This window comes from Protomyctophum parallelum (assembly GCF_964188405.1).
Source record: "Protomyctophum parallelum genome assembly, chromosome: 9".
NCBI classification, from domain to species: domain Eukaryota; kingdom Metazoa; phylum Chordata; class Actinopteri; order Myctophiformes; family Myctophidae; genus Protomyctophum; species Protomyctophum parallelum.
This window is the reverse complement of record NC_139706.1, coordinates 24,494,117-24,519,944: the sequence shown is the minus strand read 5'-3', so window position 1 is coordinate 24,519,944 and position 25,828 is coordinate 24,494,117. Positions and strand designations below refer to the sequence as shown.

Genomic DNA, 25,828 nt, shown 5'->3' with positions numbered 1-25,828 from the left:
TGTAGACAGAATTCTTCCTCTTGGTGTGCTGGAGCAAGACAGACGAACTAGCGTCAACAAAAACATATCTACCTGGAGATAAAGCAGCTGCAAGTCTTTGTTGCTAGGATCACATTGGGAGTGCAGCGGCGCCAGAAATGGATCAACCTTGCCTTTGTACATCTCCGCATTCAATAAGGTCTGCAGATGCATGAAATTATGCAGTCGTGGTGACTGAGTATTAACAGTGGATTACAGGTGTAGTGACTAAGGCTTCTTAATATCGTCTCCATGACACACTTTGAACTGTCAGTTTGGAAATATCTCCGTCCTTTCATGTCTAACCATGGGTGTTTGTGTTGTTGATCCCCCCCCCCCCCCCCCCCCCCCCCCTATTTTTTTGAAACATCCAACTTTTAACAGTAACTTTCCATTGACAATGAATGGAGGAATAGGGATAGTGTCTATTTTACGTCACAATGATACGAGCGCCCCTCACTTCACACGGAGGTGATCTTTTATTTTTGGGAAATTAAAGCATCACAGCTGACAGCATCCATCAAAGATTGAAACGTCAGAGAAAAATGGTCACATTTGTCATGACTAGATTGTTGAATCCGAGTCCTGCAGCCTGTGAGTGATATATAGTGTATAACAGTGTGTGTACAGCTTGATCCTGACACAGCTACTGTACTGTATATACCTTGGTGCCCTGCTGCTGAAGTTGATTGACTGATTGTGTGCTTTGCAGCAATAATGAGCTTTACAGTAAGCTATGTGTGTAATGTGTCAGTGGCAAATTCCTATGCTGGAGGATTGAGCTAATTGTTCACATTCCTTCCACATCCCCCACTCCCATGTTTCATTTAGCCTTTTTTTTTACCTCATTATACAAGCCTGTGTTATTACCAGGCGGTATTTTTTCTTTGTTGTAATTGACTCTGGTAATCGTATTAGGGAATGAAAGCTATTATTCTATACAGTACACATTATTCATTCATACAATATACAACAGCAAGGAGACATTTGGAAAAACTAATTTAAATAAATAATCTCTGCCCTATGATCATTGTCAATAAATAAATAAATAATTATTATTAGCCTCAGATGTAATTTGTACTTGCTACTAGATAGATTATTGCATGGTGCATCGTCTCAGCTAGCCAGTGAACCACGCCTCCTTCCACTTAAGCACATACTGTACATGTAGCCTACAGTACTATGTATGAGGACAGGTTATGATGGCAATTTAATATCCAGGAACAAAGTTGGCTTATATAGCACTCTGAAAACCAAGACTAGGCAGAGAGACACACAATTGTGCTTCAAGCGTGTCTGTTAGCCCTGCAGCTTAGGACATAATGCTGATGCTCGGGGTTTGGGATGGAACCAAGCAGCAGCACAGAGCTGACGACAACACTGAGTATTTATACAGACATCCCAGTGCTAGCTCCCAGTACTGACTAAACACTAAAGAAAACAGCCTTCTATATCCCTGATCTTCTCCTGGAGCGCTGCTAACCCTCCAAAGGAGTGTTAAAACAGGCCGTCCTCCTGTGATTTGCAGTATTGTCATTGCACTCACTGTGAGATATATTCTGGTCAGGAGACCAGTGATTCATACAGTAGCTGCCTGCCGGAGAGTTTTCCACTACTTGTGTCTGTGTCAGTGTCATCAGCCCATGGGAGCGTTAAAGCTTCAGACACTTTCTCTGAAGATTTCCCCAAATTTCCCTTGCTAATCCTCTTCCCTCTCCCTGGCCTCTCTCTCTCTATTTCTCTCTCACTGTGTGCCTCTATGTCTCCTCTTTGGTTCTCTCTTGATAGTGTGTGTGCTTGTGCGTGTGCGACTGTGCGTGCGTGCGTGCATGCGTGCGTGCGTGCCACGTTCTTCTGTGTGACTCCCACTGCCCTGTTGACAGGCCAATACATCCCTGAGGTAACATACTATCCCCCTCCAATCAAGCTATAGCGCTGAGCGTGTAGATGCAGGATTGATTCCAAATGAGAGGCGTGACTAATCTGTCTATGTGTCAGCAAAATTGTACCACAGATTAGCAAATTCTCCCTCCCTCTCTCTCTCTCCCTCCCTGTCTCCCCCTCCCCCCCCCTCTCCCCCTCCCCGTCTCCCCCCCCTCTCTTTCTCTCTCTCTCTCTCTCTCTCCCTCCCCGTCTCCCCCCCCCTCTCTCTCTCTCTCTCTCTCCCTCCCTGTCTCCCCCCCCTCTCCCCTCCCCGTCTCCCCCCCCTCTCTCTCTCTGCTACAGCTCCTCTTCACTGTCTACCTTGGCCTGAGAATTGCAGCATGTAAACTACAACATGAAAAATATAAGCGTTATTATGAAGATCATTATTATAATAATGATATAAATAATTATAATTAAGAATAGTAGTAATATAGCAATTGTCTATATTCACGGCCATTTTTCTCTCAGGTCATATTTGCGTGTTGAGAAGAAATGCAGGGTGGGGATAGCAGTTAGTACATAGCCGTGACATAGGGTACTTTTGTGCCTTACTTGAAAGGCAGAGAGTGACAGGACCCATAGAATTTCCCTGGGACAAAAATAATCTCTTTATTTTTTGCTGCAGATTAGAGAAAAAAAGGGGGTCAAAAGAAAGATTGACGCAAGTTCGTATAAAAGTGTAATTTCTCGTTTAGTAGTGGTAATACTGATAGAAGCAGAAGTCCATAATAAAAAAGGATTAGGCTAAAATGAGTCAAACATCATTCATCATAGAGTTTATTAATTATTGGTGTGCCACTGTGCTGTACATGCTTTTTTATGTTTATACCAGTCCTTGTGAGACACCCAAATCATTGGAAGGCTAGTTTGCATTACAACACACCTGAAAATATGCTATTTCCACCATGTGACACAGACATATGACAGAGTACGTCTTTCAGCCTCGCATCTTGATTTAGGCATGTAATTATGGGCAAAAAATAACAAACATAGCAGATCTACAAGGTGACAACATGTCGCATTTTACTATTTGTCGTACAATGGAGTACATAACATTTTAGTTGTTAAATATAGGCCTATAGGCTATTTTTTAGAATTTCCGCATACAATAATAACATGCCTAACATAGGAACAGCAGTGTTAATGTGGTTAATGTTTATCAGTCAGTGTAGCTGTCTGAATTAATATGTTCCAGTGATTAAGTACGCTCTCAAGACTCTGGCTGGCTCAATGCCTGCCATGTCACATGGTACCAGAAGCACACATGACATCTTATTATCTACAGAACATGACATTTCTGCCAAATTTCATTTGACCTTAAATAAACGGTTATATCCAGGGGTGCACATTATTATTTTGGGCTAGTACTCAAAGGAGCACCTGGCCATGTCGCACAGCGGGGGAGGGGGCTGATGGGGGGGGGGGGGGTGGGGGGGGATGGTGCTTGGAGGGAACGGACGTTCATATCCTGCCACAACGTTATGCTGCATTCACACGGGCAGATGCAACAGATGCAAAGCTACACTAGTACACCTAGTCACAGACAGTGTCGTCGTTAAGCAGCAGTAAGGTCCAACTGGCAGCAGCTGTCCTTTTATCACTAGCACAACCACACAAACGTCCAACACAAATACAATGAATTACTCACCTAATGCTGCACCTAATGCAGGTTCCATGTTTAATTCCAGCGTGTGTGACAGATAGTTTTCATATTATGGTCGCTAACGTGGTTTACAGCTGAGCTCACAATAACTTTCCCTTTCCGTTGTCATTGTAGCTTGTTTACAACTGAAACGGACTTCCTGTCCTCTGACTTCCTCATCAAAATAAGAGCTACTTGTAATGATTAGTCAACACTAGTTTTATTTCTAAGTCTACTTAACATCTCATTTGAGTTCCTTTTGAATGCCTGTCAGCATTCTCTAAATCCCTGTCTCTCAGCTGATCTACCGCGCACCAAACGTTTTGACGACGCATGCGCACTGGCGCAACGCTTGTGCACCGCTGGTTATATCATATTTCATATATCATATTTTTATCAAAGTAATACTGCCTCATCAAAGTTGGTATTATGACTTTATGCAGTATATTGTCATGTCATATTGGCATGTGTCATTAATATATTATCACCACTTTACCTGAACATAGCTCAAGTGGAGTTAGGAGTTTTTCCTCATTGATAAGAACAGCTGACAATGGTTCTCCAAGCTCACAATGCATCACAACGTGTGAAAGAATGCCCTGATGCTTCATGACACTGCTTATATAGGCCTACAACAATAAGCAGGACTTTCAATATTAAAATAACCTCAGACAGAGTTGCCGTTTCAGTAGAACTAGTGAGAGAATTCTATATGAACTCATTTCTTGTCACATTGCTCTACACTACACAGAAGGTTATTTTAGGAATAGATTTAATCGTTGTTGTTTTTTTGTGGCTTTTGCCTTTTTTTCCTTTTTTTTATAGAGGGACAGACAGTAGGCTGACAGGAAATGGGGAGAGATGGGGGGTGACATGCAGTAAAGGCTGTCGAGATTGGGAGTCGAACCCGCAGCACACCAGACTGGATTACCAGCCAAGGTGCCTGGACCGCTGAGCCACGGCCCAGGCCTAATTGTTTTCATAACATTAGCATCAGTAAAGTTTGATAGACAGGTGCTCTCTAATAGTTACCTGCGTAGCTAAAGTGTGTTTATCTTCCACTCCGAGTCTGACACTGCAGCATGGGGGTGATGTTAGGTGGTTTTGTAGACAGCTCGAGGATCCAAAGGAGTTGTTTTTGAGTGGTGCAACCACTCCTACAACCAGCAATGTCCGTGTCTACCCATGTGTCTATGCACCGTGACCTAACTATGTGGCCATGAGCACGAGTATATGACTTATTAGTACCAGTAGGGGGCGGCCGGAAACAGAGAGAGGGATAGTGCTGCTAATGAGAGAGAGAGTCTCTGTTGTTTGAGTGTGCTGGGTCGTTACTACAATAAGAACCCTTTTCTGCACAATGAATCCAAAAAGTGAAGGCCCACAAGTGGGCTAAACTAATTTTTAAACTTAGGAATGGCCAAGTTTAAACGGTTAAACGAGCGTTTAAATCGGTTGTTTAGCATGTTTTTCAAGGAAGTTGAAAAGCTTTAGTGCCTCCCCGGCGCCTCCCCTGGTCGAATGTGTAATTAGATTTCCAACTGACTTCAGTTCACTCGACATGCACGCGCACACGCACGACTTCCTTGATAAACATGGCAGCGGCTGACTAAACAACCGATTTAAATGCTTGTTTAACCATTTAAACTTGGATTTTCTTGGCCGCTCCTAAGTTTGAATAGTGTCAAACTTTCGTAGCCCTTCACTTTTTGGATTCCTTGTGCAGAAAAGGGTACGAAGCGTTCCTTGTGGAAACATGCGCCGTTTCTGAACCGCGGTGGGAGGGGCCCAGGGTGTGACCTCATCTCGGAGCTACAGAATGAGCGTAGTGCTGAGGGAACATACTGGGGCTATATCAGATGCAGTACAGTACAGCATCTGATATAGCAGCACATTTCATTTTACAATGCATTAGACTGTAGTGTTGCAACAGTTAATCACACTAATTGATAATCAATGCTTCAATAAAATAATCAATTGATTTTGAGCATGTCATCTTTAAGAATGACCCTCGTCCTTTGAGTTCAATAGACATGTGCCGCCATCTTGTGAGGTTTTAAGCTATTACTTTCAAAGGTGATGTTCTCTTTATACTGTACTTGTGAGTGTGTATATCTTCTATTTTAACCACTTGTATTACAACATTGCTATGAGATGAAGTATGAAATAATTTGTTTTGGTCAAGGGCACTGGCAGGAGTATGTTTCCTACACCTGTAGGAAACTCCACCTGAACACGGGTGGTATACCTCTTCAAGCCCAGGAACTTCATGCTGTGAGGCAAATGTGTTAGTCACCGAGTCATTGTGCTATCCAATCCAGACGGCATATTGTAGTGATGTGAATTGAAATTGAAATGTACTATTGCTGAAATTGAAACTGATGCAGCATGCAGAACCACATTTATTCACTGCTATTGCTGCAGCCTAACAGTTTCACTTTGAAACAGTTGGGATTTGAGTCAGAGTCAGCACAGCACATTTCATATTCACATAGCATTACCAGCAGACCCGTGGTCTCCTCATTTGTGAATTACTGATATTACTGGTGGTTATATCTCAATGGGGACATGTTTGAATGATGACACGATTTGCGCTGGTAGTTGTGCTGTTTTCCCTCATTTCAGTTATGAGTTTGCATGTGTCTTTCTGGGCTGTCAGAACAGCACATCAGCAGCAGTAATGGGCTGTCCCAGTGGAGGGTAGACTGGCAGGCAGGTAATGATCAAAGAGTCTGTTTCCTGTGTTTCATGTTGGGCACAGAGAGAGATGCATCTGTCCCCCTGTGCCTCTGCTTTTTAACAGGCTCGGTGTGTAGGCAGCACACACGCACGCACGCACGCACGCACAATACACATAAATACTGTACATAATCAGCAGCAGCAGTTTTTTGATGTTTTTCCCCCTCACAACACCTTTATACAGACGCAAAGCCACATTCGTTCACTGAATATGGATTCAGTCATGGATTTGTTTTTGCACATGCTCACAAACTTCCCACATTTGCTGTCGTCTCCACCTCCCTCACGTCTGACACTAACCCAACCAATAAATAAATGAATCACTGAACTCTTACCACCTACTGTGCCTTCAGACTACAGGCAACAAAACTACAAAACAGTCAAGTGGCCCTTCAATGGTGCTCGACCAGACAGCAACATTAACCATAGTCGGCACCAGCAACTTTAGGGAGAGAAGTCAAGGGAAGTGGAAATGGTAAAACCGCTTCCTCTGAACTTGTGATTGGTTTATGCCTCCAGTATAGCCTTGGAGCTTTTAAAAAGAAAATGTTGAGGGTCCCACAAAATGTATGTCTGTTCTGCAGACGTGCCAGCCATATATCTTGCCAGCTTCATGTCAGCGACTTAAGGTGTGTTAATGCTTGGATGGTTAGACTGGCGAGATTACATAGAAAGTCAATGCAAAGGCTAGAAGTTGCGCAAGCGTCGCGACCTGGTGCAGCACAAACGGGACGAACCGAGGCGAATATTTAAATTAGAGTCTGAACGCAGTAACACACCTTTACAGTACATTGAAAATGACATGGTGCACTGTTTGCTTTGTCGTCGGAGATCTGAACGCAAAATGACTCAACCCAAGCTCTTGTCACTCACACCCAAGTGGCAAGTGTACATACATTTTAATCAAACCATGCATCTTGACACTCGCATCTAACAAGTCATCCGCACATGTTTTTTCCACCTCAGGAATATTTTAAAACTCCGCTCACTGGTCTCCTTCCCTGAACTAGAAATGATCCACGCTTTTGTTTCCTCACGTTTGGACTACTGCAATTCACTCTTCACCTGTTTAAACAAATCAACCACGGATCGCCTCCAGTTTATTCAAAATGCTGCAGCCAGACTGCTAACCAGGACCAGTAGAAGGTCCCACATCACCGTCTTTACAGTCTTTACACTGACTTCCGGTTAAATTCAGGGTTAATTTCAAGGTCCTGGTGCTCACATATAGAGCTCTAAATGGTCAGGCTCCACTATACCTCACTGACCTAGTCCAACGTTACGTGCCAGAGAGGGCCCTAAGGTCTGCGGATCAGGGTCTCTTAATAGTTCCAAGCACCAAACGAAAAACAAACGGTGACAGAGCCTTTCAGGTTGTAGCGCCCACACTGTGGAGTGCCCTCCCACAGGCGTTGAGATCCGCAGCCTCGGTGGACATTTTTAAGAATCAACTCAAAACTTTGCTATTTGCACAAGCATTTCCTAATGTAACATGATGGTTTTCCATGTGTATTGTTTATTTTGCTGTGTTCTTTTTCTTAGATCAATTGTATGTTCCTGTTTTTTGTTGAGTACTATTCTGTTGTATTTTGCTTGTCTTTGTTTTTATTTCTGCATGTAAAGCACTTTGTGAGTTCTCTCTGTGAGAAGTGCTATATAAATAAAATGTACTTACTTACTTACTTACATTGTGAGCTTGTGTATTGGCTATTTCCGGCATCATTGTACGACGAAGAATAATTCAGGCATTAGCGGCCACACTGAGTCTCGTCTTGCTAGCAAGCAGGACTATCCCTCTGACTCAGGTGCTGGGCCACTCAAAGATATCTCACCCTGAATCTTGTGTCCACAGTCGCTCGACTCTACTTTGCCCGGCCTGCTCCGCCTGCCAGAATAGTTTCGTTTTAATCAATTGAGGCAATTAGAGAAGCCAAATCTCATCTCAGGTTGTATGTTGTTGGAAATGAAGTGGAATGGTTGTAAAAACGATTTTACTTTATCTGGAAGATTAGAACTTCAGGGCCACAGTAATCTTTCTTAATGAAACCGTCAAGTTATTGGAGAATTTTTAAACTCTATTTGTCTCACAAGCTCTAGGTTGTGTGTGTGTGTGTGTGTGTGTGTGTGTGTGTTTGTGTGTGTGCGTGCGTGCGTGCGTGCATGCATGCGTGTGTGTGTGTATGTATGTGTGTGCGTGCGTGTTTGCGTGCGTGCATGCGTGCGAGTGCGTGCACGTGTGTGCGTGTCTGTGAGTACATAGATACATTAAATTTAAACGGGATGATTGGCAGCCTATTTAAAGGCTATATGTGGTAACAACAATGTCATAAAGCATCTCTCTCTCTCTCTCTCTCTCTCTCTCTGCATAATTTTTTCTTTGTGTGTGTGCGCATGCGTGCGTGTCTGTGTGAGTCCATAGATACATTCAATTTAAACGTGATGATTGGCAGCCTATCTAAAGTCTATATGTGGTTGCTATCAAGGGTAAATTAGCAGTGTTAAGGTAATTACTGAAACCTACTTATGACAGGTGGGGGAGGGGGGGGCAGAAAGGGCTGATTTAATTACTCCTGCTTTAATCTCTCGTCGCTATAATGTCAAACCTTTTCATTTTGATGAAGCAAACGTGTTTCCCTCTGCAATGGTATCAAATGCATATGACATGGCCCAGGCCGTAGCGTAACGGTCTGGGCACCGGACTGGTAATCCAGTCGCAGTGTGCCGCGGGTTCGACTCCCGGACCCGACACGGCCTTTACTGCATGTCATCCCCCCATCTCTCTCCCGTTTCCTGTCAGCCTACTGTCTGTCCCTTAAAAAATCAATAAAAGGCGTAAGCCGCAAAAAAATATCTAAAAAAAAAAAAAAAAAAATGCATATGACATCATGATATCAGACCTTATATAGACTTATAGATTTTAGTTTAGTTTAGTTTTAGTTCTAGTTTAACCAAAAAACTTTATTGAATACCGGTACTTATTGGTACTACCGGTACTTAAAGCTGCAGTCACTGTTTCATACTTTGCTGCTCATTCTCTCTGTATATACTGTTCTATTCTACAGTGTACAATATTGTAGCAGAAGAAGAAGCAGCTTACATATACATAGCTATACATATCCAAGGCTCTGGCAGCCGATCCTTCAAAAAATAAAAACATATATATATACACACGCACGCACACGCACGCACACACACACACACACCCACACACACCCACACCCACACCCACACCCACACACACACACACACACACACACACACACACACACACACACAAAGGGGATGTCTAGCTGCCAAGAATGGCATTGGCAACTTCAAATGATTGATAGCCATTTGTTTTGCAGGCTTTAATACAACATAAACTCCCCAGTGATTCATCACCATTGTGAGGGTTTTCCAGGTTGTCTCTGCAAAGCTCACTAAAAATAATTCATTTTCTGGGAGCCACGAGCCAGGCGCTAATGTTAAATATTCATGTGGGTCCAGTCTAAATGATGTGGCCATTGGCACACAGTTAGAGCACACTCTGTGTGCAAGGGAGGTAATGTCAAGCTGTGAATAAATGAAAGCAGTGAAGCCGTATATTACCCTGCCATTGTGAATTTACTATGGCTGCCATTTTGCACGCCACTTCAAATAGATCTCCCTTTTAATCAATGCACTCTGTAAAACACTACGGAGCATATTGCCACGTCGGCATGAACCCGGACTAGCCTACTGTGTGTTTGTTTGCGTGTGTGTCTTTTTCCCGCCATTTCTGTTTGCAGGTAATTCACCTCTCACGTATAGAAACAGAGCACTTTGTATTTCGTCTGCGATAGCGTTCGCCGTGTCAGATGAAACGACGAGACTATCAAAAGCAGAGAGTCAGTTTCCTCTTCTCAAAGCCAGTCAGCGCAGCACGGGCGCCTTTTGTCACGTGTGATCAATATGACTCCAGATAACAAGTGCCCGTGCATCTGTTGTGGCACGCTTTCTATTGACTGAGAACATCAATCCGTTGTGCTCTTCCCGAAGGCATCTTCACTGGATGGTATGCAGATATGGATGAGACATTGTGTGGCGGTCGTACAGTAATTGTGTTGTGACTCACTCGGTGATGCTCGTCTTGATGGCGGTACAGTGCCAGCACAATGCAGAATGAAATTAACTGTGTTGAATATCCATTTAGGATAACTCAAATATAGAAGGCAATGTCAGCAGCAGCTATTGCACCTCATTTCGATGTTGTGGGAGTTGGGAAATGGCCTTGTATTGACAGACACACTGGGAGGGTGTGCATTCTTACACACACACACACACACACACACACACACACACACACACACACACACACACACACACACACACACACACACACACACACACACACTTCCTACAATCTCTGGCTAATGGGGCCTGGGGCTAGAGATGGTTCCATCAAGAAACCTCTCTGCTCTCTCTCCCTCTCACTTCCCCCCCCACACACACACACACACACACACACACACAAACACACACTCTCTCTCTCTCTCCCTCTCCCTCTGTCCCTCTATGTGTGTGTCCCAGCTCACACATACATACATACCTGATTGATAGCAGTGATTTGACTGAGAAAAGGGAAATGGGAAATTGAAAAATGGTGGTAGAAGATTGGAAACAGCATGCTGATTATAAACTCTGTGAGGAAACAAAGGGGTGCCCCACTCAGCCCTTTCTCTTATAGCACTGAGGTAGCAGGTGTGTGTGTGTGTGTGTGTGTGTGTGTGTGTGTGTGTGTGTGTGTGTGTGTGTGTGTGTGTGTGTGTGTGTGTGTGTGTGTGTGTGTGTGTGTGTGACAGGTGTCTGATTGAGGCGCGTGGAAGACATTGCGACTCCAAACAAATGGAGATGTTTATTGTCCCTGGATGCGGTTACATTTTGGGCTGATGGATGTGATTGTGAGTATTATGAGCAGAGGCAGCAAGAGAGAGAGAAAAGGGGCCCAGGTGCTGCGGAGCAGGGAAAAAACACCCACGTGTTATTGTTGTGATAATCATAATAATCATCAATGGAATTAATATCACATGGTCACCAAGGTCATGGGCCATGCATTCCCATGGGTGCTGTATTTAAAATGTCTCATGTTGTAATAGAGCCTCTCTGTTGGAAGCAGATGTACAGGACTTACTGTATGAGACCACACAGATTTATTAACAGCACAATGTTGTAATTCTTGCTGCTGGGGCTGATGTTACTATTTATTTCTTTTTGCCGTAAGTCAAAGAGCAACAAACACATTCAGTCATTTAAAAACAATGCCTGTGTGGCATCATAATTTATTATGGCCACTTCATATTTTATGTTGTGAGAGCATATAGCGTTTCAGCAGCATGAATTAGTCACAACATCCCTGTGTGGAGGCTTCGGTGTTCCCTGTAAACGAGGGAACATCTTGGCTTAGGCCTCAGTGATTTAATATTGTCGGAGTGCTTCCAGACAGTGAGCAGTGCTGCAGCAGCTGGCCCTTGACCTGCATCCACCCACCCTACTGACCAGCTCCTTTCCACTGGGCAGGCTGGGACACTGACAAGTGTGTCACAAGCTTCTCCCAACGTCCTAATTACGTCTAAAAAGCACACACATGTGCACTGCACTTACAGAAACAGTCCACGGTAAAACACATGCGCAGGCGCGCACGCACGCACATTAATTAATTCTCTGCATGAATGCTCACAGGCACATACACACATGCAATCGTACACAACATGTCATGTGGTATGCATAATAATATATGCATTTGTGCACACGCGCCTACAAGTGTATGCACACACATGCAGATGCAATAATTTACAGTATGCACATTAACATGCAGTGTACATATACATAAATACATACTGATACACACATACAGTATATACACAACTAGAAAGTGGCCCTCTGCAGAATGTATAATTCCACGTGACTTTGTTGCTTACCAAGGACTGTGTAAGTCATGGCTTGCAGCCATCAGGACCCGAGGGTGTGGGGAGAAATAGCGTTTCTACGACACACGTTCAACTTTGTTTGACCCCTGTGGGCATGTTTGACACCCCTGTGGGCATGTTTGACCCCTGTGGGCAGAAGTGAAAGTGTGAGAGTTGTTGGATGTTTCGTTCATGAAGCCAATTACAGACAGTATGGAATACCAAAATGCTTTTGATGAATATTGTCACATGACTGCTGAGATTCATGTACAGTACAGTATACCTAATTTGGTGAAGATTGGTAAGAAAGCTAAATATTTCTGCAACAAACATATAGTGACAGTTGTTCAGTTTAGCACATGACTCGAGAGATAATGTGTTGTGATTTGTGTGAGTTTTTGGACAAAATCTTTTTGATTGAGGCTATTTGTGGTTTGCGAGATTAGCGACACACACAGATAATTACAGTAAGACAGGCACGTATACGTGCTCATAGTCACATGGATGTGCATGCACAGTTGTACACATATACAGTACACCTACATGGGTAACAAGAATACTCGCCGCATTTATCCTTTTTGGCGAGTTAACTTGAGGAGTCGCCGAAACGTGACGAAAACTCGCCGAAATGTGACGAAAACTCGCCGCGGGGGCGACGCTTCTTCACATTCTGGCGAGTTTTCGTCACGTTTCGGGGCACTTTTAGCAGCTGCAGCTGCAAGTTTCTGAATGTTCTCAGAGTCCGCAGGCTGATCTACAAGCTCACAACGTGAGCTCATTCTGGCGAGTTTCCTTCACGTTTCGGGGCACTTTCACCAGCTGCAGCTGCAAGTGGCTGATCTACAACGTGTCCGGACGCGACGCGTTGTGAGCTTGTATATAAATAATATAAATCAGGTCAGGCATGGACACGTACCTCTCGCTGTTTTTCGTGGCACAACAACTAGTTCCCTCAGTGTTTGTGTTTTCTTCACTTTCCGGGGCACTTTCAGCAGCTGCAGCCTCTGCTAGCTACTGTGCTAACGATGCTAAAGCATACATCCAGATCCATGCACAAAACAAAACAAACCTCTGTGTGGTCGACTTAGCATACCAAGTGATCAATTGCATTCGAGGCTACGCCCAGCACACTTGTGAAAGCTGAATGCTTTTGCATGCTTTTATTGTGTTATTGTGAAGGCAAAAGTTTCTGAATGTTCTCAGAGCCTGCATCTCCCGCATGCTGGGGGTGGCTGATCTACAAGCTCACAACGTGTCCGGACGCGACGCGTTGTGAGCTTGTATATCAGCTATTTTCAGCACGGAACACATTGTACGGCGAAGAATAAAGATGTCTTTTGTTGGCCGTTCGTGGCGATATTGTGGACACGTACCTCCTCGACGCGATAATAACCAGCTATTTGAAGCTATTTTTCGTGGCACATTATGTTTAATCAAACAAGTGTTAGGAGTTGGGACAGTGTCTGTCAGCGTGCATGATCATCATGCAGTAGCTAGCTAGATGCGCGCTCCAGTGGCGAGAGCTGACTGGAGCAAAATTGCTTTATTTGCCATTCTTTAATTCCAACTGCAGCAGCAGAAAAAAACGAAATTGCGATGTGCTGAGTGCACGGGCCGCAGCAGCATGGGTCGCGCAGCTCGCGCTGCCACAAACTTCTCTTTACATCAGAGAAAAAGAAGAAAGCGACCGGCGACTTCTTCAGAAGCAAGAGGAGCAGTAGCTAGATGCGCGCTCCAGTGGCGAGATTGCTTCCCCTTTCGGCGACTCTTCGTCACTTTCCAGGTCGAGTTCTCAGACAGAACTCGACCCGGAAAGTGACGAAGAGTCGCCGAAAGGGGAAGTGATCTCGCCAAAGATGAAGAAGACTCGGCGGGTCGAGTATTCCGGTATTCCCTACATGCACACATCCACACCAGTGCTTCCGTGAACATAGCTTGTGTATGCGAGTTCCTTTGCACATCGTATAACAATGACTCCAAAACCAGTGTAGAACACTTTCCTCAAAAGGTTTTTTTTTGGAGGGGGTGGCTTCGATTTGCAAAGCTCTGCATATTACGATGTGGGCCGAGGTGTGAGTAGATGATTCAGACAGTCCGTCTCCTACCGTGCGGTACCACATATGCACCTGGCTGGGCCATGGATGATGTCTCTCAGAAGGAAAAACAAAAGAGTCATCGAAAGAGGCAGTCTGAATATATGTGACACATTCAGAGGTTAAGCTTTACCCGAGATCTGTTTTATGGAGCCCTGTGCAGGTTTGTTGCACACTGCCATCCTGCTAACTGAACACAGTGGATGATCTTGCCCACAGCAAAAAAGGAATGTCTTTCTAGCTAGCAACAAAACTGACACTGGTATGAGATATATTGGGCCATCAAGTTATTGCCATGCCTGGAAATCTGTATGACTTTGAGTGCTTGAATAGTAATGCTTCTGAACGAGGCTCTCGGAATGACACGGCTTGGTTGAATGCTTGCTTCTGATTGGTCAATCGCTGAATTCAGCGGGGTGTCAGAGCACCTGCTGTGCTGCTTGGATTTTATGCTGTATCCACTATCCAACATGACAGCCATGGAAAAAATTACCTCAACCAAAATAATGCATGAATCGAACTTTGTTTGGTTGAAAAAAAAAAGAACGCACTGTCGCAGCCACATCTGACGGTAGTATGTCACTGTATTCTTCTGTACCACGACGACTTTATTCATTATTTTTGTCCTGAGAGATTAGAGGTTCTTCTTACAATGTAAATATTTTACACTAAATGGGAGATGACAGTAAATGACACTGAGATTTGTTCCTATAATATATATATTATAACCTGCACCTGTTGTTCATCATCTGCTATATACGTAAAGGTATATGACAGAAAACATGCTGCCTACCATACAGTATGTCCCTCGATCCAGGCACATGCACCGATATGGCTCAAGGGGGTGTGAGCCCCTGTCCTTGTGACTTTTTTGTTAAGTCTTAATGGTATTTGCTTTGTTTTAATTGATCCATCAAATTTAAGGAAGGAAGAATACTCATCAATACAGTTCTATATAGCACCAGGGGCTCCATTTTCGTCACCGCTAAACCCCTTATCCCTAAACTTCTTTGCCTTTATTTACTATTTTGAAAAACATTTTTGAATAGTTAAAATGGCCAGTCTACAAGCTCGACGTCTCAATGTAGATTGGCTAGTTGAACTATTCAAAAAAAATTGCAAAATAGTAAAAAGAAAAAAAGGCAAAGAAGTTAAGGGATAAGGGGTTTAGCGGTGGCGAAAATTGAGCCCCAAATCTCTTTGCTAAAAATAGCAGATCTACTATACTGTATAAGCTCACATGCCACAACGCGATACGATTTGAGCATGTACAGTAGATCTGCTATTTCTGCAGCATGTTCGCCCCAGAATTGTAACGGAATTAGGGTTCAAGTGGGGGCCTACTCTGCTCTCAAACCAAATTGTTTTCCCCTATCAATCAATTTACTGTATACCTCATCTGGAAAGCACCACATCCCTCCAGCCACAGTTTGGTTACAGTGAATGATATATCACTCAGGTAGGCAGTGTGTTAATTGTCTCCACCAGGCCGAAGGCATGTGGGGAGAGTATGTTTTGCACTCCGTCCGTCCGCGTGTGTGTCCGTGTGTGTGTCCGTGTGTGTGTCCGTGAACAGCTAATCTCGGCCACCGTTAACCCGGTCGATGCCATATTTTGCACACACACTCCCTGGATGCCAACCATGAACCTCTGCCCCAAACTTTCCAGAACGGCCTGTTATAGCGCCACCAGGAGGCCGCTTTGTGCAAAACAAGTTTTTCCATGCCATATTTTGCACACACACTCCCTGGATGCCAACCATGAACCTCTGCCCCAAACTTTCCAGAACGGCCTGTTATAGCGCCACCAGGAGGCCGCTTTGTGCAAAACAAGTTTTTGCACAGTACACCTACAGATTTTGTCCAAACATCACGCAAATTGGTACACAGTCTCTCTAGAGCCATTCAACGAAACGGGTCTTTCAGATTTATCAGACTCCATCCTGATTGGTTAAGATTGGCTTCCAAAGTTCTCAGTTTCAAACAAAATGCTGCAAATCATGAACACATCGCGTGATTTCCGTGAAATTGTGCACCCACATTCCCACTAGGCCGAGGACGAAATGCCACATGAACAATTTCAACTCAGCCTCAAGGTGGCGCTATAACTGGCCGAAAAGTGTTTTTACCTCTAACTGCACGGATCTGTGGATAACCTGGTGGAGACCTGTGCCCGGAAGGGCACTTTTTCTAGTTATGACACTGTTTCCCAAACTTTTTTATGTCAAGGACCCCCAAATTGACACTCATTAGCCCGGGGACGCCCATTGAAAAAGATATGCCAGGGACCCCAATAAGAGAAGACTTTTATGGCTCTAGCAGTGATTTTCAACCCGTTTCATTTCAAGTTCAAGTTGACATGCATTATAGTCTACGGACCCCCATTTAATAGCATATCTCTGGGACCCCCAATTTATATTGTAAAATCAATGCTAATTTAACTCCGATAGCGTACAAATGGAACCAAATGGACCCATTAGGGTTTTCATTTGTACACTCTCTGAGTTACAGACCCATAAGGCATTTGGTTCCAAATTATCATTTAGCTGGGTCCCCCCTGGAACTCCCTTGAGTACCCCTGGGGGTCCCCGGACCCCACTTTGGGAACCACTGAATTAGGAAACCAAAAGAACATTTAATTACATTAATTACATTCACACACCATTGGTGTGTGAATGTGGGAAGTGAGGACGCTGGCATCGACTGTTCGCCGCTTCACCTCCCAATGTATGAATGAATGAACCATTCATTGAGCAACGTCTCCTGCACGATGTTGTCTCCACCATGCAGGAGATCCCAAACATTTTTGAACCAGGTAGTTTAGTTTTGTATAGTTTTGGTAGTAAGGCACAGTGATGGGGGAGTGCTTTTTTATTTTTTGCTTGAGCCCCAGCTGCAGTGGTGGATAAAGTACTCAAATGTTTTACTTAAGTAAAAGTACCAAGACTGCAACGCAAAGTACTTAAAGGACCACTTCACCACTTTTCAACCTATCTTCATATAATAGGTCCTCACTACTAATCATGATAAAAGGGCACGTTTTTTTCTACTCTGTGTCTCATAGGAGGGCTGTGGGCAGTTTAGAAACCGTCTTCCAGTGACATCATCATTAGGCAGATTATTTTCTTAAACAAGATACAAAAATGATTAGATTGTCATTATCGTGAGAACGATGGCTTCCATTTTCGCATTGCAACTTTTCAGGACTAGAAAGCCTGCAGTTTCTATTAGCTTGTATTCCCCATCGATGATGTCACTGGAAGACGTTTTCTGAACTGCCCACAGCCCTCCTATGAGACACAGACCAAGTAGAAATATATTGCGCCATTTGTTCATGATTATTAGTGAGGACCTAGTACATGTATATGAAGATAGGTTGAAAAGTGGTGAAGTGGTCCTTTAATAATTAAAAGTCTGATAATCAAAATGTACTTGAGTAAAAGTATAAAAGTATTGGCATCAAATTATACTTTTTGTACCAAAAGTAAAAGTACTCGTTATGTTCCGTTTCACAAGTTATAAAATGTCTAAATTAAATATACTACAAGTAATTTTAAACGCGTTGTGAGTTTGTAGATCAGCTATTTTCAAACGGCTAAAGTGGGCCAGTGAAGTCAAATGCATGTTTTGTAATAATAATAAAAAATATAATAATAATAAAATCTACAAAGTGACTAAAGTTTTTTTTAAATTGTAGTGGAGTAGAAATAAAAGTAGAAAATGGAAATAGAAATTCCTCAAATTTGTACTGTCTGTCTATGGTTTTTAGCCCAACCAAGATGATTTCTATAGTAAATCTCACAAATACAGAGCAATTTAACACATTAAGTGGGGCTTAGAAATCCCCAATTACAGTACATATGGGTGGCTGAGGCTCAGGAGGTAAAGCAGGTCGTCTAATGATTCCTCGGTCGGCGGTTGAAAGTCGAAGTCGAAGTGTCCTTGGGCAAGACACTGAACCCTACATTGCCTCCAATGAGTTGGTCGGTGTGAGCTTGCCACCATTGGTGTGTGAATGTGGGAAGTGAGGACGCTGGCATCGACTGTTCGCCGCTTCACCTCCCAATGTATGAATGAATGAACCATTGTAAAGCAATTTGAGCACTTGGAAAAGCGCTATAAAAATGCAATTCATTTTTATTATTACATATAGTTTACTTAAAGGAGAGGGGAACATCTCAGCAGCTCTTGTAAGATTATTGATTAACATGTCTCATTCTGCTCAGGGGAGGAATTAGTGTTAATAATCCCTGTGGTGTTTTAGGTAGGTGCTTTCATTGATATCTCACAGGCAGGTACGCCGCAAAATGTGTTAATTTAACTCCGATAGTTAATTTAAGCTCGCTGCGAGAGATAAATGAATTCTCTGCAGGATATTGCTGTGCAGATACCTGCAGGATTGAGCTGTGTAACTGTGGTGGTGGCTGAGAATAACAAAGGCAGAGAGGTTGTTGAACGGAATCAAAATGAAGGAAAACAATAGTTGGATGGCGCAATCCTACATTATTTTTTCAGTATTATAATGGAGGTCATACCGTTTTCGGTGCGCTTTGGGAAACAAGAATTAGCATTCTCCGGATATCACTTTCTGAACAGGTAGCAAATGAGTGGACGTACGTACACGCTCACGTACACTCACTCGCGCACACACACACACACACACACACACACACACACACACACACACACACACACACACACACACACACACACTATAATGAATATGCATGGCAGACAGCCTACTATAACCTTCCACCTATACATGAATGAATAGAATACACACAACCCGACACACGGACACGTGCGCACACACACGCAGAGAAGAAATGATGCAGAGAGAGAGAGAGAGAGATGCTTTATGACATCGTTGTTACACAGACATCAGTCTTCTGAAATATTATTCTGGCTCATTGACTGAAAAATAGCTTAGCGTAGATTCAACAATGAGTTAAACGAATGCCGTACTGTTGAATAGCTTGGTAAAACACTTCATTCCCTTTACAGTCTATTGAGCACCACAAGAGTCAAGAATCATCACTTTCTAAGTGTTCACAATAACTGCATTTCTGACATTAAATGCAACATAACTTGTCTATAGAAAGCAGAAACGTTCCACTTCTACATGTCTGGGCATCATCCGGCTCACTCTACAGAGCCTGTGAATGGGACGAGTAGGCTATAGTAGTGGATAGGAGTGGAGGAGACAAGGGTAGACATTATTTGGAGGACGGCGTTTGTCTGCCTGCTCTTATCCTGCGGTGATTGACAGATTGGTGCAGTGGCCGCACTCGCACGAATGGCATCACACGCATTTCCCCTGAAATCTGTCTATCAATGCTGTCTAAGCAGAGCGACAGGCATGACATCTAATCACAGGCGAGCTGGCACCTCATAACTCCTACCTAATGTGCTGCAGGTACCGGCGGGGTGGCAGGGGAGCAGCGCAGACACGCCACCTCAATGCTATTTATAGCAATGACTCTCCGATCCACCAGGAGAAAGTGGATCATACTGGGGGGTTAGGGATGGTGTCACCGCCGTCTCTCTGCTAAGATACTTGTCTCTGTTGACGAGCTTGTTACACATCGAGCCAGAGGCCGCCAGCAGTGTTATTGCTGCAATTCTCTGCAAAATGTAGTTAATTTAATACAAGGAACAACATGAAGAGAATTCTATTGTTTAGTAACATGCAGGAGCTGCTTTAAGCAAATCAAAATCCTCACTAACTCCACCAGGCTGAAGGTTCTAGGTTTGAACATTGTTTTTTCATTGTACGTGCGTGCGTGCGTGCGTGCGTGCGTGCGTGCGTGCGTGCGTGCGTGCGTGCGTGCGTGTTCCATCTCACTGTATTGATTCAACTATATTGAATCGCGCGCCTCTTATGCACAATATGCAGTGCATAGCCTTTGTTGGTACGTACTGTATACTGCCTGGACATTGTTTGGAATGTATTCTCCATCGTGTGTGATTTGTTGTCAGTTATCACTTCTGTCCTGTGGGGGATTGCTGACACATGAGAATGCACAAAGGAGCATAACAAGGACATATGCCATGCACTGCACTCTTATTACGCTAACAATGACAACTGAGACAGCACTTCACTACCACATACCGTAGGCCCCCTCACATCTATATGTCTTTCACAGGGCAGACAAAAGTAACAAAGTGGAAGTCTGTGTCATAGGCCCCAAGCACTGCTGCAAGGGAACATGCCAGTCTCCCATGCCCCGTGAGATGCCGGTCTGAGCGGGCACTGTTCCAAACGGGTGCTCTCCTCTCCAGCGTGCATTTGTTTCCCAGGGGAGTGTCTCCAGGGGCTCCCCTAGCCCATTTTGACCTGAGATCAGATTCTTTTTTTTTTTTTTTTTTTTATCCCACGATTTTGTAACCCAGTTTTTCTTTTTCACCCAGTGCCAATTATCTAATGTAATCCTGGGCGCTACACTTCCTCTGCCAACCTGGGGGGGCAGCGGACTGACCTCATGCCTCCTTCTATGCATGAGGAGTCCAAGCTGCTTCTTTTCACCTGACAGAGGGGAATTTCCCCGGCCGGACGTAGCGCGTGGAAGGGACACGTTATTCCGACCAGTTCCTTTCCCCTCCATCAGGCGCCCCGGCTGGCCAGGGGGACGTAGTTTTAGAGGAGATCAGATTATAAAAATGTCTGTGTCAGTCGTTCTTTGATTTTTCAAAAAGAGCAGACCTACAAGCTCGTAGCGCGCCACTCGGTGGCGCGCTATGAGCTTGTAGATATGCTATTTTTCAATAGCTAAAGCATAATGTAATGCTAACACCAAAAGGGGTTCCCGCCCAAAATGGGCTAGCACAGGACTGGCTGGAATCTCAAACAGAGCCAAGGAGCTAAAACAAAGCCTGGATGTTCCTCAAGCTGTTGCATCGACAGCGCAAACTTGCGGAACAAAAACATTGTTTGATAGGCTGTAGATCTGGGGGGGGGGGGGGGGGGGGTAGAGTAGAAGAATGCATAGCCGGTGTTATATAAGTTTAATGATCATCTGTTGCATTTAAGTATAAAGTATTTAACCATTACTAGATGGATCCCATGCACTTATAACAAAAAAATATAGCATTGAATTGTGGGTATGTGCTTATTCTGTCTGCTTACAACCTGTCTTTTCTTTTTCTCTCCACCTTGCCTGCAACACAACAGGAGCTGCTGAAACCATGACAGGTACAGTCTGTTTGCTGTTCACATTATACAGTTTCTGTCTGTTTCCATTGACTGAATGTTTATCTCTGTCTGTCCTTCATCCATGATTGATATTTACATGAGGTTACCATACGGTGTATGAGAATACGGTGAAGTGTTCAAAGTTCTGTCGCTTCTTATTCTGTATCAGTCTAGTCTCTTCAGGCATCAAGGGATAATGTGAATGTGATGTGAATTATTAGTTATGGACTATATTTCTGTAAGACATTCCACAGACCTTATTATATCTGAAATGAAAATAGCCGTCCTCAAACATTTCACACTAACTACCACCTAATATCACACCATGACATCCGAGGACATAGGCTACATGCCACCACCTCTGGCCACATGACAAAGCCGAATGGACACACGCGTGCGCATGCATGCACGCACGCACGCACGCACGCACGCACGCACGCACGCACGCACGCACGCACGCAAGCGCACGCATGCACACAAGCGCACGCATGCATGCATGCATGCGCACGCACGTACGCACTCACACACACGCGTGCGTGTGTGTGTGTGCAACTGTGCGTGCATGCCTGTACGTCAGAGTTTGTGTTTTGAACACGAAAGCCAGGGAATGAAACATGTGAAACCTCCACAAGCATATAGGAAAGAAAATTAAGCAATAATTATGTCCACCAAATGTCTTGTGCAAACTGCCATATAAGCCAAGGAAGTAAATCCCAGAATAGCATTTACATATATGTGACCAGTGCCAACAAAACATGCCTCATGTCGCCAGAATGAACATGCCTTAAATCAATAAATAAACTCGTTTTTTTTTTTTATGTGATTTTCTTTTTTTTTCATATTTATACAGTTTGAATGTTGAAGAAGGTTTTCATTCAAACAGATTGTTCATTTGGGCAAATGAAATGTATACATTTATACGTCAAAGTGGGCTTGTTTTTTAACAAGTTTCTGGGGCAGAAGAGCGCAGTTCCGAGATTTGCATGTTGTTTACAATTGGTCCTGGAATCTCTTTGTCCTCAGGTTTCACGCTCTGATCACCGCCCATTAGCGTGCTTGTGTTTGTAAACACAGAAGTATTAGTATAGTATGGAGGAGCATTTGGGTTAGACTTTACAGAAAATAAACAAAACCACGTATAGCTACTCGCTGAAATACACTTCCCAGCTTGGAGTCTTTCACCAACAAACAACAGGCTAGAAGCTAGCTAGCCGTCTGTGTTGTGTGTTAAAGAGCAAAGAGATCACACGTCTTTTCTTTTAATCACAACTCGCTCATTTCTTGCTCATTTAAAAAAAGGTTATATACTATGTAAACTATGAAATGCAGGCTTTCATTTGGTATATAGAACGTTTGTGTAGGCCCTCTCTACGAAACGGTATCAAGTGAAAAGGAAATGTCGGAAATCGGTTTATTGTGTAAAAGATTGGATACGTCTTTTCAAATACGGCCGTTAGTACTGTTAATTCAACATCCGGTGAGGGGAGGATACGGATCGTGTATGTATTGTGTATATAAATCAGCGCAGACAGTGGGTGGCCTTTAGACCGGATGTAAGCCTTGCACACTAAATAGACACCAGGCATTGTGACTGCATGTGGACAGATCTGTTTATTAAAATAGCAAATCTACAAGCGCACAACATCATAGCCTGATGCGTCGATTTTATTTATTTAAAATACTGGGTCAATTGTCTGACTTTGATTGCTTAAAGTAGACCTGCATAAAATGGTGTACTGCAGCTATTTACAACCAGGTAGTGTATAAGTTAAATTGAACACTTAACTTAATATTTAATACTTGAATACTTATACTTAGTATTTAATACTTAGTACTTTCAAAAGGGTTTATTGGGGCACCTTACAAATTGCATTGTTTGTTCTACTGGCTTAAACATGTCAGTGTTTCTAGTGTTGCACTGTTGACAGCTAAAACGTCCTATTGTCTCTTGTCCCTCCCATTGTCACACCCACTTCTGTCCAGCTCTAAGGTGATAAAATGTTGTGAATATTGAAAAGGGCTTTTCTCAGCTTTGGGTGAAAGGCCCCAGTCATTTTAAAATGGTTATATCTCCTTCAATTATTGTCCAATTTCATTGAATGATACATCATATGAAAGCTTACATTCTGTACTTTAATAATCTGTAAAAATCTGAAAAATGGAAAAGGCGACATGAGGCATGTTTTGTTGGCACTGGTCACATATTTGTGTGTGTGTGAATATTTTTCCCACATTTTGTAAATTCATAATCTCAGTGTGTCAGTGTGACATGATCATCAACATGATGTAATCCACAGAGAAGCCATGCCAAAGCAAAGCAAAGTTCTTTGTTTACCCAAGGAAGTGGACTAAGCTCGAGATGCTTGTTTACAGCCACACCCTGCTCATAGAACATTTCATGGTAGGGGTTCAATGCTTTGCTCAAGGGCACTTCAGCGGTGGTAATTTTAACGTGCCGGTCTGGGGATTCGAACTGGCGACCTTCCGGTATCAAAACCGCTCCGCAAACCGTTCGGCCACCGCTGCCATTATTGGATCCTGTCCTGTTTTGTTACTCATGAACATCTTTGGTGCAGAATTGTATCACGAGGACCAAACTGTGGAAGAGATTGATATAGCAGTGAATAGGGAGCATCAAGGAGCAAGAGAAGGGGACATTTCCTTGTTAACAAACACTATATTTGTCATGCTGCTATTGTTTCCTGAAAGGACAACGCTACTGCAGACAGCAGTGACTCAGGGGAGAGCGGTCAGAGTGCTCTTTTTGCTGACCTTTTCTGTCTCCTGTCTTTTGTTATGAAAACAACAGGGAAACATGTTGAAAGGGAGAAGGAACTTGGTTTAAAACATACCTGTGTTCTAACCTATATGGATGATGGACCTAGGCTATAGACCAGTTTTGTCAACACTTGATAAAATATGCTGGAGATGGGGCTGTTTTGCATTTTGAATAGAGCTGATGGGGTGGCTCATGTCAGACACAAGATTGTACATCTCCTCAGACAGATCTCTGAAGGCCGTCTCTTAATGTTTCTTTCAGTATGTTGTGATGCAGGGACAGGAGGGCAGCCATGTGTAGAAGATACAGGCACTTTACTCTCCCAGACAGCTGCTGGAATGAGTGTGAATTTATCAGCCAGTCATCTGTGCCATGCCTCTGCCCACACCTCAGCTCCCCATCTCCACCCTCCCACCACCCAGAATTAATGACTGCCTCTCCTCATTTGCACCCAATCATGACCGGGATGCCAAGGCAATTGAAACTGTTTACTCCGATCGCAGAAACCCTCCATGTTCCACAATGTGGCCTGTTTTCACTTTGATGCAATTGCTAATCACAGTGATGTTATTTATGTGTGTTTTGAATTGGAGATGAGCCTACAGTATGCTGGGACATTGGAGGGGGACCAACTCTGCTTTAGCGGTGCAAAATCTTATGGAGAATGTATCTATCTCTCGGTCCATCAGATTGGGCATGGAATAACCTTGCTTCTTTGAGGCTGCTGTATGTTGCTGGTGTGACTGCCAGTGCCAAATGTATTTATTTTAACATCACTGACATAATACAGACATCAAAAGATTTCCACAGAGCTTTTGGCTCCCCTGCTGTTTTGTTTGAGTTCAAGTATAGCTGGTTGAGCTTCACTGCTCCAGCACGCTTGGTTTCATTGCACACTTCTGTGTACATTTCATGCACTAAAACATCAATTTGATTGGGCGCTAATCACTGAGCAAAGCTTACATTTACATATTTCTCTTTTTATGGTCCACCGTCTCCTTGAAATGAAAACTGAAGCTTACAGCTTTAAACACTAATGGCTTGGTGTGTGGTTTTCGGACATGTTTTTTTACCCATTACACTCTTTGTGTCAACGAACCAATATCTGCCTCTGGCCGCTATGGGGAATGAAATGGATTGTTCATTGCAGTAGACAGGTCTGAGGAGCTTTCCTCCACAGGAGGTTCATTTCTTATTACTTGCACAAGCAAGTACTGCGATCGGCTGGGTATGTATGTCGGGGTATGTACTGTATGTGTCCTCCCTTGTTTAACAATTTTTGGGTGGGAACCCCTTTTGGTGTTTTAAGCATTCTGTTCTATTTTAGCTATTGAATAATAGGCACCGAGTGCCGCGCTACGAGCTTGTAGATCTGCAATTATTTGAAAAATGTGGCGCAAATCTTTGAAAATATATTCTTTCAGAGCAAACGTTTTTACTCAAATCGTTGCTTCCGGGGGCGTCCCTGGAACAACATATTTTCAGATAAGTCTGGGGGTCCTTGACATGAAATATT

At 43.6% G+C, this 25,828-nt stretch overlaps 1 protein-coding gene across 3 annotated transcripts in view; it reads left to right on the top strand.

The window, feature by feature from the left end:
• cadm1b (cell adhesion molecule 1b) overlaps positions 1-25,828 on the top strand; it is a gene marked incomplete at its 5' end in the record, with an annotated part of 166,983 nt that overhangs the window by 82,529 nt on the left and 58,626 nt on the right. For 2 of the 3 annotated variants that reach the window (XM_083773606.1, XM_083773604.1), the window contains one exon: positions 21,513-21,533. The exons of the other annotated variant lie outside the window; for it this stretch is intronic. In XM_083773606.1, coding sequence (XP_083629732.1) covers positions 21,513-21,533 — 21 coding nt within the window. The remainder of the gene's footprint in view (positions 1-21,512; positions 21,534-25,828) is intronic. 3 annotated transcript variants of the gene reach the window in all.